Raw genomic sequence first — 16,712 nt, 5'->3', positions numbered from 1 at the left:
CTCAAAGACTCGTCAATCTCACCACCAACACGCACTGGAGAACACCTTCTTCACCGACTTGGCCCCAGCTAACCCTGCCTTCTGCAATATGTTCCTCTTCAGATCCGTCAAAGTATTAGTCGAACGGATAAAAATGCTCAGCGGTTCTTTATCCGGGAACTTAACACCATGCCTGTTACTTTTTTTAATTTTACCAGAACAGTGGACTAGAACCATCAAGCTTTCCTCTCTATCCATTTGTGAAAGTGTAAAAATAACTCTCTTTAAATAACTCACTCCCTATCTTGCTTGGTATTTATAGGCAAAGTTTACAAAGCATAAATCGCTACATTCCTGTACCGGTTTATGCACGTTTCACAAACACACATAAATCCCGACACCCCTGTAGCGGATTACGTTCATACTGTAAACTGCGATACCCCTACCGCGGTTTACATAGTTTAGGGAAAAAATACATTTCGGTATCCAATTTGCTTAATGTATATTCTAGTAATATTAGTTACCTGTTTATTTAAATGGATAAATTGCCCTTTAAACTCTTTAGATCAGAAAAGGAGGAAGAGAGGAGCAGAGACAAAAGGAAAAGAAGGTCGGAAGGCAAATTCAAGAAAAATAAAATATTATAAACTTGTTTAACAAAGAAACAAAGATAAAACTAAAACTATTTTATTTGTTCAGTGCATATTCATTACATCAAGATATTTTGCTATTTGAATAACAAAAATAAAACACTGACATGATTAAAAAAATAAATTTGGTTTTGCTAAATTTTAAATTTTATTTTAGAAGATAAAGTATGATCTATCATTATTTATTTTATAGGTGGGACTAAGAGAAAATATGAGAGAAAAAATATTCAATGGTGAGAGATCTCACTTTATCCTCTAAAATAAAAATTTAAAATTTAGCGGATCTAAATTAAAAAAAAAAGGCTGAATAGAAATGAGCAGCTATTAATTTATGGAGTGCTACACTTTTTTATTTATCATGTTAGATATATTTTAATGAGGTAAATACTAAATCAGTACCTGAAAGATTTTGGCGCGGACAAAATAGTACCTGACTTTTGTTATTGACAAAATAGTCCCTAAAAGATTTTAAAATTTGACAAGCGTATCCCTGAGCTCGCCAGAGCAAATATCCGGTAAGCACAATGCTGACATAGCCACCGTATTCTGGTGACATGGCAAACCATCCCCCAAACCCTAATCCCTTCCTCAAAACGCAGATTCCCCCTCCATCTCCCTCCCCATCACAGCCCCTTCCCCTCTCCCTCCCAACACACACTCTCCCCTCCCTTTCTCTCTCAATTGCAGTCCTTCCCCTACCCAATGCACACTCCCTCTCCATCACAGCCCCCTTCCCTTTCCCTTTCCATTGCAATCCCTCTCCCTAATGCACACTTTTCTTTCCCTCTACCTCCCTAATTGCAGTAGCAAAAGTAACAATAACAGCAAAAATAACACCATCAAAATCCCAAACAAAACCAACAGAAGAACCTGCACATTCAGAACCTAATCTTGCTTGTTCCTCCTTCTCTCTTTTTTCTCCTTCCTTCTCTTCTTGGAGGACTATAACAATAACAATAACAATATTTATTCACACACACACATTTACACAAATACGTAATATACATATATAAATATAAAGAGAGAAAGAGAGAAAGGTTGAGGAGCTGAGGGGATGCGACTATTTTAGATCTTGTTGAGGCTCCGATGGTGGTGGCGGTGGTCTTTGATGGTGCTCTTGCAGTTGAGGTTGTTGTTGCTGTTGTTGTTGAGATTGTTGCTGCGATGGAAAGAGAGAGCGAAGCGTGTGTTGGGGTTGTTGTTGTTGCTTGATGTTGATGTTGAGGTGATTGTTACTGTTAGTGGTGGTGTTGAGAGAGGGAGAGGGGAGTATGCTTTGGGGAGGGGGCTGTGATGGGGAGGGAGAAGGAGGGGGAATGTGCGTTGAGGAGGGAGAGGAAGGGGAGGCTGCGATGGGGAGGAAGAGGGAGGGGGTTGCGTTGGGTAGGGGGAGGGCTACGATTGGGAGGGAGATGGAGGGGGAGTCTGCGTTGGGAGGAAGGGATTAGGGTTTAGGGATGATTTGTCAGGTCACTAGAATATGGTGGCCATATCAGCATTGTACTTGCCGGAGATTTGCTTCAGCGAGCTCGAGGACACGCTTGTCAAATTTTAAAATCTTTTAGGGACTATTTTGTTAATAACAAAAGTCAAGTACTATTTTGTCAGTGCCAGAATCTTTCGAGTACCGATTTGATATTTACCTCTTTTAGATATGACACTAATCGATATTTATTTGATATGTATATCTTTTATATTCAATTGTGTCTTAATAAAAAATTATTTTTAGACACACTTAAATACTATTACGTGTTAGTATGTCAAACTTTATTCTTAATATGTATTTTTAAAATAAATTTAAAAATAATATATATTATTAACTATTAAAATAAAAAATATTTTAAATACTTTATATAATTAAAAATTTATTAAAAATAATTAAAAAAATTAATTTATAATATATATATATATATATATATATATATATATATATATATATATATATATATATATATATATATATATATATATCGTGTCTCCGTATTTTATAAAAATTTAAAACTCGCATGTCTGTGTGTCTCGTATCCGTATATCATAGTTTTTAACGATAAATTATCTTTGAATATAGTTAAAGTAAGATTAGAGAAATATTAAAAGCCATCAAAATTTATTATTTTTAGTCATTACTTTAGTCATCAATTCAATTTATTTATTCTAGTAATTAATAATATATTTTATATTTTTAAATATTAATAACTAATTAATAATAAAAAATAATAAATTTTAATAATTTTTGTAAGGTTATTTAAGAAGATACATATATCTTAATTTTTTTAATTAGAAGTTTGAGTTAGAATCATATATATAAGAAAATTTTATGCTAAATCAAATTAGTCAACGTTTTATAATAAGAATCAAATTATTACCAAGAGAAGAAAGTGCTTATCAATTTATTGCATTGACCAGTCTCATTGCTAATACTTACTAATTCATTAGTGTTAATAACAAGAAACTTTTTTTCCGAAGATAGATATTGTTATTCTCAAATTGATCACGTAATTTCCAATTTGGAAAATAATACCTTCATTCATGGGTACAAAACTATTTATTTTGTTATTTTTTGGGCTGGCAAAACTATTTTTATTAAATTTTTTTTTTGGTGACTATATTTTTATTAAATTAGGAATAGCATTATCAATTTAAAACTTAAAAGTGATAATTTTCTTTTTGGAGATAGTGGGTTTTGGGGATCAATATTAAGAGTTTATTGTTTTCGGTCAATAGACGGAAAGAGTATTAACAAGCCTAGCATAGAAAGCTATTGGGCTTCGTAAGTTTTTTCCACAGTTTTTAAAAGGTACCAAAGAAGTACCAAAATCGAATAAAAAAAAAAAAAACCAAACCGCCATTCGAATTTTGAATATCTTGACAAAAACTTCTTCACTTTTGTTAACGACAAAATTATAGTACTATACTACTATTACTATCCAACCCTAAATTATAAACCTTAGTTTCCTAATTAATTAATGTAAAATAACTAAATTAACCTTCTCACCGGAAACCAACACCAAATCTCTCCCATCTGCTTTCTCTTATTCAAATCTCCATCATCATCTTTACAAGGTCTCTCTCTACTTGCATTCCACAAAATATTTTTGTTAGTTAAATATATTTTAATTTTGAATTTTTTAATTAGTCCAACCATGTAGTTAGTACTAACAATGATATTTTAGAGACTAATTAATTTGTTAGCAAAAGAATTCTTTGGAGATTGGTATTTCAAATATATTTTTTTTCGGTTAACAAGAAAAAAAACACACACTAAATATAAAAAGAGATGTTAGGCTTTTTGACCAATGAAAAACAGGTTAAAATCCGAAAAAAAAAAAAAGAGAGGTTGAGATAGATGCCGAAACATGTCTTGATCTTATTACAATTTTAAGGGTCTTAATTTTATAACTTCATAATATCTTAGCACGCAAAAAAAAAAAAAAAAAGAGAGAGAGAGAGAATGAAATTCGAACTTTTTTTTCATGTTGCAATAATTAAAAGACAACCATCACATTACTATACTATATAGTTAATAAAAATCCTGGGGGCAAAGAAGAGATGCACAAATGAAGAATAGGCAAATGATAGATTAATTAAAAAAAAAAAAAAAGACTGAGGTGATGAAGGTGGAAGACAAAGAGAAATTGGGTGAATTGTGAATGAGTAAATATGTTTGTTTATACTAGTTCTGATCATAAAATGTATTTATTGAAAATTAGTATTTTTACCAGTAATAATATCACGAAAATATAAATATTTTAAGATTATATTAATTTTATTATGACATTATAGAGTATGATATAAAAAATTTATAAAATTAAATTACTTTTACAAAAAGGTCACAGGGGATAAAAGCGCCGGCTAAAAAAACTAAAGTCTCCGTAAATAAAAAAAATTAAATAATAAGATTTTTAGTTATTATTTTAATGTGAAAGAGTTTAATTTTTTACTAATAATTAATTTTAACATTTATTATTTAAAATTTAAAAGAATTTAATGTGTATACTTTTACATTTGATTAGATGTTAAGTCTATTACACAAATAAAAATAATTAATTTTTATGCTTACTATTTAAAAATAATATTTTTTCTTCCTATATATATAAAAAATATAATTAGATAATTATCATAAAAAATTTATATTGATAGTTATAAAATTAACTTAAAATTAACTTTTTTTAAACAATCAAATCTTGATACTAACTTTTAATCACAACATTAATATTATCTCCAAATTACATGTAGTAAATATTTGAATAAAGAGAAGTGAAGATATAGATTAGAAAGATAAGCAGTAAAAATTTACAATTAAATAAAAAATAATATTTTTAATTTGAATTATATTATTTTGTTAATTTTATTTTTTATAGAACAGAAAAGTAGAGAAAAATAGAGAACAAAAGAAACAAGAGAAAAAGATAAATAAGAAGAATGAGAGAGAATTTATTTTAATTGTAATGAAAAAATATCTAATAACATATTTTAGTTTGCCGAATTACTAATATAAAATATAAATTATAAATTATATATATAGTGAAAAGGGTAGATAGAAATAGAAAAAGGGAGAGAAGTGGATAAGAGAATATAGGAAGGAAGTTTATTAATTAATTTTGGAAGAAAATATTTCCTCTCAAGTTTAATAAGAGAGTGTCATGTGACACATTTTGGTTATTAAATTAGTTAGTAATATATAATATAATTATATTATATTTTAACTTTAACTTTAATATTTTAATTTTAATTTAATTTAAATATAATTAGAGAATGTTATGTTGTAACACCCTGCCACACTAAGCTTTACGCTTAAGTCGTAAAACAGAGGTGGTGTGGTATTACGACCTTTAAAATAAAATGAGTACATATAATAGCAGAAGAATTATAATATGCTAGGAGCCTTGAAGAATAGAGGAAACAAAAATCGCGAAATAAAAGCGCAACGCTCAAGGAACGAGTTAACTTGCGTGCTAAGAAAACCATAACTATTAAACATAAGATAACAGAAGTGGGAATAGAGTGCCAAAGATACAAAATAACAAGCTTCTAACTCAGCCTGCGAAGTCAAGACTGGCCGGAGAATATTTACACATATATACATACATATCCAAAACCCAAAAGTACATATACACAATCTTGCCTCTCCATAAACCTCTAAGAGGATAAAAAAGAATAAGTCATGCGGAGAGAAAGCTAAGTACATATATATACATCATAGCATAACAAAATATCCCAATAACCACTCCGCTTCAAGAGTCCAGACGCCTAACGAGATGCCTCTCGACCTGCATCTGAAAAACAACAACATAGTATGGAATGAGAACCGGGGGTTCTCAGTATGGTAAAGGTGCCACACACATAATATATAAGGTCCTGGAAATGTCAGAGGCAATCCTAGAACACCGACACTCAGATTATAGAGTTTAAAGTATTAAACAGAAGTCATAAAAGGTGGTTTTCTAAGAACATTTAAACCTAACTTAACTTAACCTTAAAATCTAAGTCTCATACTGCCATTCCTCCATACCTCCAATTTCATCATGCATTTTCACAAACAAATAAACAGATAAAAGCAAGCACAGGAAGGTTACAATTACTGCAGGTAACAAATACACATTTAACATGGCAAGAACATATAGGCACACCCAATTAATGTACAAGCAAGTAATTCAAGTAATATGCAGATGATGCATGCCTGTCCTATGGCTGATGAGGCTCATCTATCGGTTATCCAGCCAACCCAACAAGTTTGAATTGTACTTAGACTGTCCCCCGACGTGCATCCCCTTGAGTCTATGCATAGCTTTATCTCAAATAATCAATATTGCTCAATGGGGGTAACATTCCCGGGAATTTATATAGTGCCCGGTCACACTTACGTCGTAGGGTCAACAGAGTATCGAATTTTCTACCTGGTACACGTGGTGGCAAGCCACGGCACTTAATCCAGGGAATCTCGTATCTCAAATCATTCAAATTCATAAGCCATATAAATAATTCAATTATAATTCATCAACATCCATATCATTTTCAATTGCATCTCATTCATCATTATACGTCAATCATATTCAATCCTTATCCTTCATTATCACACATTTCACTCCGTCTATCAATAGTTCCAATTCAGAACATAATCCATGCTTTTCTAAATGAATCAAACTTAAAACATGCTCATTTTCTTAATAACTCAAAATCAAACCATATAACCTTTGAATCTAAATCTTTTTAAATAATCATATAAAAAAAATCTCTAATCTCTAATTTCTATAAAATTTCGCCAGCATCTCCTCTAAAACTCGGACTTTACCACCCTGTTCGGGTCCAAACCTGCATTCTTTTCAATTCAACATTCCCTTCCTCATTATCATAACAATCTCCACAAAAAATCTACCTCACATCAACAATTAAACTCATACAATATTCAAATCCAACAACCAAATATATATTCATCGACAAATTACTAAACATTAAACATACACCTGCATTCCAACTTATCATATGGTCATCTAGCCTAAGTTTTCACAGAACATTATATATTAAATGCAAGAAACCTAAACCATACCTTAGCCGATTCCCAAGTATTATTCCAAGAAAATTTTCCTAAAAGAACACAGCCCTCAAAACCTCAACTAATCCGCTTCCTCCAAGTTCCAGTATTCACAATTTCAAGCTCTAATTATTTATTTTCAACCTAATACACATTCATAACACATATATACCCAATTTAATACTCAAAACTCAAATTTAATGAAATTAAAATAAAATTATCGTATCCTCACCTTACCCAAGCTTCATATAAGCAAGAGTGAATGTTTTTCTCAAGCTAATTAGATCCTAAAACATCAAAAATCAAAGAAATTCAACCTTCCCATTAAAAATTCGAAAATTGGGAGAAAAGAGGGCTGAGAGTGATTAAACAAGTTACCAGTAAAATTATTCCAGTAGAAATGTATAGCTCGACACGATGGACACGTGGCCGCAAACGGTGCACACGTGGCCGCAAACGGTGCGGCAATCGGAGCTCGGACGGAGAAGTTACGGGGGTTAAAAGGTTACCGTAAGGGTTCGGGAGTATTTTCTTCTCCCTGTGGCTTTTCACGCTGCAGCTGGTGAAATGAAGAAGAAGGGGCTTTCGAGCTCATTTAAAGTGTGGGTCCGGTTGGACCGACAGCCCGGTTTGGGCCTGGTTCAACCGGTTCGGCCTGTTTAGTCTAATTTTGGACTGTTTTTTTTTAAATTTGTGTCAAAATTCTCGTTTCGATGAGCTCTATCCTAATTTAATATAATATTCACATTTCTAATCCTCTTTATTAAAAACTAATTATCTACTAATTTAACCGGGGTTTACATATGTTATATATTTTGATGGTTAAATTTATAATTAGTCTTTAATAATAATATATAAGAAAGATCGAGTGAGTGAAAAAATAAGAGAGATAGAGAAAGAGAGAGGAAGAAGAAAAGAACTTTTTAATTTTGAAAAAAAAAATGATTTTAATTGTAATGAAAAAATAATATATCATATATTTTAATTGTAAAATTAGTAATAGATTTAATAAATAATATGACTTGACTTTGTAGTAAATTAAATATACAATTTTGACTTCTATTTTCTTTTACTGTTTAAAATTTATTCTAACCATAAACGATGTAGAATATCATTTTTTTTATTTATTGTTGAAACTTTAAAATGGACTACAAAGATTATCTGAGTATATGTTTTTGAGTATGGATAAAAATATATTTACATCTCCTTGTCTTTTTTATTGTTTTAAACGACTGAAAAATTAAAATGAATACGTTTTTTTAATCTAAAAATAAAGGAAAATACAAGAGGGTTACTGGGTTAGTAAATTTTGTTGTCACTACCATTCTTTATCATCCAATTATTACCACAAAAATTTTCATATTATATTTTTCTAGTTATGTTTGTTTTTTTTTTAACAAAAAAAGGATGGATGGGTGTTTGTTATGTTTGGTTTTAGCCGCCTAAAAGCATAATTAGCGGGTAAACTATACGCCGTTTAATTCAAAGTGCAAAGCAATGTTAATGCACTTGCAAATACTACTTTACATCATAATAAAAAATGCCAACTGAACACGTCATCATAATTTTTTTAGATGAGACTTGATTCTACTTCTGTCCAATCTTTGTAACTTTGAATGTTCTTGTTGTCCTGCCGTACATAGAAACGACCGTTACATATAAATTTGATTTGGTAAAAATTTTTAAAAAGATGTTTGTGTTGTATTTTTGAAAAGCATCAATTCTTTATTTTGCGTTTAATAAATAAAAAAATTTATGTACTCGTACTTATATTTTCAAAAAATAAATATACTTTTAAAGGTATTTAAGATAAAATTTTTTAAATATAATTTTATTTATTAATTAATATCTAAATTTAATTTTTAAGTTAAAAAAATTTCTGTTGTTATTCTCTTAAAATATGTCTTTACAATACAACAGATAAGTTCTAAATTGTGTTACATAGTATATCTGAATAAGTAAAGATATTGTAAATTGTAATTGTCCATGGTTAATAATTATGCACAAGTGGACAAAAACAAAACATTGCAACAACAGATACAATTTATGCAAAGAAATCTCTTCCTTCCCCCTTCCCATTCCCTATATAAACCACACCAAACCTTGCATTTTATAGCAAATTAAAGCTACAATTTTTTTGTTTCAAATACATACAACATATCAAAACACACACACACACACACATTTATATATAAAAACATGAGAAATATTAGCACGTTGTTGAGCTTAGCAACCATAGTGGTTGCATGTTCCATAATATATAACACAGAAAAGGTTTCAGGTCAATGTGGAGGGAGTGTTCCAGCACTTATATCAGAATGTGGACAATATGTGCAGAAATCAGGGCCAAAAGTTCCACCATCAGCAGAGTGTTGTTCTGAGTTGTTAAAGCTTGATGTTCCATGTGCATGTAATTTTGTTACCAAAGATGTTGTCAACCTTATTAGTGTTCCTAAGGCTCTCTTTATTGCACACTATTGTGGCATGAAATTAACACCTGGAATGCAATGTGGAGGTAAATATAGGAAAATTTTTGGATATTCCAATAATATTGGTATTTTAGTATTTTTAGCTGTTAATTATAAAATATATATAATTTACTTCAACAGTTAAAATTATTGGAACACCACCACATCAAAAAAAGTAATTACCTTTTACATTGACCATTTAAATGATTATACAAAAACACGGATGTGGTTAGATGAAATTTTAGTGCATAAAAATTAAACTTTTTCTAAAATACTTGAAATTCTTCTTAATTAATACATATAATAGTAACATGAAAAACTAATTAGGACATATTTGGTAACTACTATATCTTAACATAGAAATATATATATATATATATATATATATATATTTTATTTGTGTCTTTATTTTTTATTTTATTTTTATGCTTATCTTTATTTATACCAAAGGATAATTATTCAATTTTTTGGTGCAAGACATATAGGAATAACTAATTTTATTTTAAAATAGAGAAATTTTCTCTGATCTTTTATCTAATACTACTATGACAAAGATTTATTAGATTATGAGTTTAATTTTTATATATGTTCTAATACTTTCGATATCATTATTGTTTCAGCCATTAAGATACCACCCAACTACTAAAAGGTCATGAAGATATGAAGAGCCTATCACTTAGCTTGAACTGCCATGTGGATAATAAACAATAAAGTATCTTCTGGTTGTAAATTGGCAGTAATAATGATCTTCTTATTACTTAATTAGCAAAAAGTGTTCTTCTATGTTGGCGAAGAACAAGAACAATGTTTGAATAAAAGCATCCATTAAAACATGATATTTATCTTGGTATAAATTGATACATGCAAGTTCATGCATGATACATTAATATCATTAATTAGGTGTCTTTTTTCATCGACTAATTTTTTTTATATGAAAAAAACATTGGTGTTTTTATTAGAAATTGGATTATTATGTATAATTAAAGTGGGTGAATTTTGTAGGTAAGACATCAACACGTGTCAACATCTTAGCCAACACGTGAGAAGACGTGTTGAATATTTTCACAATATTATAATATACTCTAAATGTTAATATTCAACCAAAACACCGTTTCCACTTTCATATTAAAAATAATTTCTATTTTCCATCCTTATGCTATGTTCAAACGAAGATTTTCTACTAAAGAAAATGTTGACAACAGAATCACATGGTTTATGATCATTTTAGATTGGCTTTTAAAAAAGTATTTATTTTTTTTAAAATATGTTTTTTACAGACAAAAATTATTTTATATTTGGATAGACTTTTTTAAAAAGAGTTTTCAAATATTAAAAACGTCTTTTACTTTTACTTTTTTTAAAAGTAAGGTATTGTTAACTTTTAAAAAAAGTAAAGAATTTTTTTTAATAAAAGTAATTTTTAAAAAGGACGTATAGTATATATTCAAATAAGTTTTAAATTGAATAAAAGTATTTTATTAAAAAAAGTACTTTTTTTTCACTAAGAAAAACGAATCTAAACTAGTACTTAGTCTTAAAGTATACGAAAGTATAGTGTTTATATCTTGACCCACTACTTAAACTAAGCTCAAAATAAATAAAGTTCAATCAAACAGATATCGGCTAGATCGATACCTACTTGACCTGCACGATGATGTTATACAAGCCATATTTGCCTCAATCAGTGACTAACTCCTCCTATCTTTTCTACTTATCTAGAAAGGAAACCTAAATAACTTCCTTAACAAAAGAAAACAGTTATGTACCATCAAAGATAAAATTACTCTAAAAGGTGATTATCGATTTTACATCTTTATAAATATCTTGACACTCTCAGATACTTTAAACCTAATCTAATAAAAATCTGCTTAAAATCTTTGCTAATTTTAGTATTGGAGTCCTTGCAGGTACCACCCTACACCTTTTCACGAAAAATTCTGACCGCGACACCTTGATACCAATAAACGTCGAATGCTACTTCAAAAGAAGTTTAGATCTCATGTTCAGACCCCAAAGCAATTCAATTTTAGGTAATCTTCAGAACTGATAGGTTCAACTATTTTGTATAAAGTAATTATTTATATAAAGACATTTTTAAGCAAAAATAATAATTAAGATGTGAATACGTAATATATTAAGTAGTTTTTATGTAAAAATTCTAATAATACTTTTCTCGTAATATTTTTTTTTAGTTTGGTTTTAGCCGGCTAAGAGCATAACTGGTTGGATGTATTTCGTTTAATTCAAAGTTCAAAGCATTGATCCGATCTATAATACAATTCAACTAGGTATAATAATTGTTACGTTTGTATTCTTGAAAGTTTTAAAATATTTGTTTCCTTTATAAAATTTAAATATATATTTTTTAATTTACTGATAATTATAATATAATTTAAATATATAATTTTTCTCTTCTTGTTCTTTATATTATTTTTTGTAATAATTATTGTTGTAAATCCGAAAACATAGAAACATGCAAGTACACAATTCGTTATCAATTTTTCATTAAAATATATATGTATGTATATAATTTTATTACGAATGAAATCGGCAAGTAACATTTCAATGGAAAACCTTAGCAAATGCTCCTTCCTTTAAACTAGCGTTCTTGGTTCAATCTCCAATTAAGGAAAAAAATGTTATTAAAACTTTAAAGAATCATACTAATAAAATCCCAAATACTCCATCAAGATTGTTTCCAATTGAGAGATGCTTGCAGTACAATGGAGAAAAAAAAAACTTTAATTGTTCCAGCCAAAATAAATTTCTTTCTAACTCCAAATGATGATAGAAATTATGGTGTGACTTGGTTTCCTCAATACACACCAATGGTGAGCATTGAAGTCATATTGATATTATAATGGAAACATGACATATAACAATTTTTGAGATAGTCAATAACTCAATATGATCAAAACAGCAAAAAGCTAAAAAAAAGTGCATATAATGGAAGTAATGAACCACCAAATATGTGTGGAGCACAAAACAAAGTACAATGCATCCAATTTGAGGCAATAATTATTCATGATTTGATCCAAGTCCACTAAGAAGTCAACTTGCTATATTTGCTGAAAAGAGAACTAACAGGTAAAATATTTGAGAATTTGAAAAACCAACTTGCATTAAACAAGGAAATAATTAAAACAAGTCCATGCTCAACTTACATAAACTACAGAACAGAACTTTATTTCATCCTTTTAATAGTCATCACTCATTATCAGATTGGCAAAACACTTTAATATAAACTAAAAAGGCAAAAGAAAAGTAAAAAAAAAAAAAAAACTAAAGATATAACTCTCATGCAGTTAGTTGTTTTTATGTGAAGTTGATATTCGAAAACCATTAAATGATTGAACAGATTTGACTAATCAACTTCACATGAAGACAACTGACAAAGACTATACTATCGATACTTCTTCCTTATTTTTTCCCTTTTCCTGGATTGTGTATTACTTCCTAGATCTCCAAGCTGATACTGAAAACAAGGGCCTATCTTGCCAACCAATTAATACACAACCATTTTCCTCTCTCATTCTATAACCGTCACAACTATAGCTCTGCAAGAACCTCTTTGCTTGCAGCGTACCAAAATAGCTTAAGGGCATGTTAACAAATCCAGCCAAATAAAATCTGTGGATCCACTTATCCAGCCTCTCGTGCCTTTCCCTTCGTTCCAATCCCTCGCACGCGACAATGTTCTTGATTTCCTCACCGAAAAGCATCTTCTCAAGCCTTAATCTCTCCAATGATGTCCTTGGCAGAGTGCACTCCAAGCAATCAAATAGTGCAGCATAAGAGTATAGAGCTTCTAGTAGCCTGTCCATAAGAGTCAAACCATTGTGATTGGAGTCCTGTTCGGTTACAACCATAACCTTTGGTGATAATCCGCATAATGCATTAAGAAAGCTCTCCGTATGCTTTGAATTTGAAGTAGTTAACGATGCTGGAGACGATGAGGATGAGTCAGGACTAGGCGTATTCTCAGGCAAATCACTGGATGAGCTTTGGAACATAGGCTGTTTTCTTTTCCGGTGAATTGCATTTGAGGTTCTAGCTAATTGAGGATTTCTTCTCTGTGCAGCTTCGTTGTCCCATGCCAAAAGTGAATGCAATTGGAGCATGGAAGTTATAGCGAGTGCCTCCCCACTTTTCACGCGAAATTTTTCAAAATCTAAGCTCTCTAATTTGCTGACTACAGGGTTAAACTGGAATGGAATATCCAACTTCTCTGCTTCTTCAACCAGTCTATAAGCTATTTGGTCTAGAATCTCTTTCTTTTGATGAACACCAGTGATTCTCAAATGAGGTGGACCTTCGGGACGTTTACTCAGAATTTGGAGGAGTGCAAGCCACTGAGCAGATTCAATAGCATTAAGATCAATTATATGAATCATTTTTTCGCCTTTCATCGCCTCAATGATAGCTTGATTTGTCAGAACAAATGCTATCTTCATAAAAGGAAAAATTTCATAAAAAAGCTTTCGAGTGAGAACTTCTTCAGAAACCATGACCATTCTAGTAGAGTTGAGGGCTCTATGGAGCCCGGGCCATGCCTTAAGTATCCGATCAGCAAGTGCTTCGGTAAAATAGGCCGCGATCCGCTGCATAGTATCGCCCTCTGGAGAGGCAAGCATGGAACTTTGCCCAAGTAAAACATTTGCAGTTTCAATATTACCAGCAGCTACATGATTTCCACAAGTGAGAAGCAAATGGATTAAGCACAAACCCCTTTCCTCAGATCTCAGTTCCTTAGGCATGGGGTGTGGAGATCCCAAGCTAGGTGAAAGTGACATGGTTGAAACGGATTGCAGGGGTGAGGAAGTTACAGAAGATGAACCTTCTTCTTGCATAGTAAATACCTTGTAGCAAAGAACATACCAGTAACAACAGTATAAGGAATTTGGAGATAATGAAATGGCAATGAATAAAAACTTGATTAAAAAATAATCAAACTTTAGGCTTGAATAATAAATGCGACCAGCTTCAAAGACCTAGCAAATGCATTATGATTATTATGACACAAAAACACACATATTAAAATCACAACTAGTGCATCTCGCATGAGAAGAATAGGATGAGACAAGAACAAAGCAACAAAGAGAAAAAAACATAAAACCTTTTGATTCTTATTCTTAAGAACCTGCCAGGGAACCCCAAATTCAGAATCTTGATCAGAAGCTTAAAGGTGAAGTCTTCTTAGCTCAGAAACTAATGAGTAAATCGTTTTCTCCGTACCCAATTCAACACAAAATATATAAGAGAGAATTCCGAGAACGCGGAAGCAGTTGCGAGAAGAAGACGAAGAACCCTCACCAAAAACCATGTTAGTGGTGTCAGCAAAACAGAAGAAGCCAAAGTAACAATCAAACCAAACGCTTATCCTTTGTGGGTTTTGAAATTGAGAAATAGTAGAGACGAAACTCCGCAAAAAAACAAAACTTGCCTCTTCGAACTCTCTAAGAACACCAACCAGAAGGGTTGTTGTGTTGTTACTTGTTGCTATGGATTGTCGTATCCATAGGGAAAGGGGTAAATTTCGAAATTAGGAATTTTTGGCGTTAAGCCGGTGGCTTGAAGGTTAGTTCTTCTTCTTCGTGGATACAACAACGTTGTCAGACAAGCGTGAAGGCCACCACCTTTTTATCTTTTACTGTTTTGATTATGTCCTAAACACCACTTAGTGGAGTATGAAATTTGTTAGGAGGCTACGGTTTAATTTTGATATGTTGATGGAGTGTTTTTGTAGTCAATTAGTCAATTTTACAATTGTTTAATTATATTTGTTATTTTAATGATTATTCAAAAATAACATATTATGTTATATAGAAAAAATCAATCATTACATATTTGTATATAAATATATATTATTAATTTATTTTAAATATATATTTTATATTTTAATATATATTTTATATTGATAATTAATTTAGTGATTAATTTTTTATATGCACATAATATAGATGATTATTATTATGAGATTGATTTTCAGTAAGTGTGTAAGTCATAATATTTGTATCCATATTATTGGCTATTAAATCTTTTGATATTGACTCTGATACTAATTAAAAGTTTTTAATAGCTTAGAGAAAGAGATTAAATTTATGACATCTTTTAAATTTGAACATTTTAAGATTATGCAAGCGCTAATTTTATTTTGTCTCTTGACTATTGATCAGTAATAAAATAAACACATTACTTTTGAATACACTTTGTTGCTGTAATGTCTGCCAGATTAATTATGTAGGAGAAAATTTTATTTTGTCTTATATCAAATGATTTAAACAGAGCAGAGAAGAATAACGGATACAGTCAAATATCCTAGTTCAACCACTATGTATAATGTGGTGAAATTTTCACTATCTTTTTCAAATATTATAAACACCAATTCCTAATAATTATTCTATCAGGGACAAACCAAACTTCTACCAAAACTTGATTTGGCTAGGTTCATTCTTAGACTTTTAACCACTGAATACTCACCCAACTTAACAAGAAAATCTTCTCAAGATCGTGAATATAGAACAGAAATACATACAAAATAGATTGAAATAATTTTCTGGCTTTTCTCCATGATAATTCTCTTTGCCTTTTTTCTTAATTACTTTTACTTATACCTCTCAAATTTGTCTTTTGTTTTATTGATTTAAATAAAAAAAAGATAAAACTGAAAAATAAAAAATTCAATGTAAAACTATAAAAGAGAAGAATGTATAGCTAAAAAGCTATGAATATTTAAACTGTGTACTCGTTCTCCTTACTTCAATTTGTGGCCGTTTACCTTTTTCAAATAAAAGTTAAGCTTCCAAAATTTGAGTTTAGTTGAACACATTGACTTTGTTCTCTTTTTTCAAAATTCAGAGTAAAGACGCAGAAGAGAGATAACACGGTAGAAGTGATTCATGATTTATAGAGTTAGTTTGAATATTTACTTAACTATTTTTTTTTTCTTTATTTTTTTTGACTTCAAAAATCTGAACTATTAATCTATTATTTGACTCCAAATTTTAATTGTGACCTTTAATTTACAGAAAAAAAAACTTCCATTTTCTTCTTCTTATGCGAAAATGATCAGTAATAAAAAGT

General features: G+C 30.3%; 2 protein-coding genes and 1 long non-coding RNA gene across 3 annotated transcripts; 1 reads left to right on the top strand and 2 right to left on the bottom strand.

Moving 5' to 3' along the window:
* Positions 1-5,609: 5,609 nt before the first annotated feature.
* Positions 5,610-7,730, bottom strand: LOC140178102 (uncharacterized). The gene is made up of 4 exons (XR_011870342.1): positions 7,540-7,730; positions 7,394-7,448; positions 7,177-7,305; positions 5,610-5,905 (listed from the first exon to the last, which is right to left on the bottom strand). It is a non-coding gene; the product is annotated as an uncharacterized lncRNA (long non-coding RNA).
* A 1,630-nt stretch (positions 7,731-9,360) lies between these two features.
* Positions 9,361-10,275, top strand: LOC112735754 (uncharacterized). Its single transcript, XM_025785264.2, has 2 exons — positions 9,361-9,676; positions 10,250-10,275. The coding sequence occupies exons 1-2, from the start codon at positions 9,361-9,363 to the stop codon at positions 10,273-10,275; spliced, it is 342 nt and encodes a 113-aa protein (XP_025641049.1).
* A 2,514-nt stretch (positions 10,276-12,789) lies between these two features.
* LOC112737169 (scarecrow-like protein 3) lies at positions 12,790-15,286 on the bottom strand. Its single transcript, XM_025786938.2, has 2 exons — positions 14,746-15,286; positions 12,790-14,488 (listed from the first exon to the last, which is right to left on the bottom strand). The coding sequence occupies exon 2, from the start codon at positions 14,477-14,479 to the stop codon at positions 13,079-13,081; it is 1,401 nt and encodes a 466-aa protein (XP_025642723.1). The 5' UTR covers positions 14,480-14,488; positions 14,746-15,286; the 3' UTR covers positions 12,790-13,078.
* Positions 15,287-16,712: the final 1,426 nt, after the last annotated feature.

The sequence above is a fragment of the Arachis hypogaea genome, chromosome 13 (genome assembly GCF_003086295.3).
Source record: "Arachis hypogaea cultivar Tifrunner chromosome 13, arahy.Tifrunner.gnm2.J5K5, whole genome shotgun sequence".
NCBI classification, from domain to species: domain Eukaryota; kingdom Viridiplantae; phylum Streptophyta; class Magnoliopsida; order Fabales; family Fabaceae; genus Arachis; species Arachis hypogaea.
This window is presented reverse-complemented; position numbering and strand designations above follow the sequence as displayed.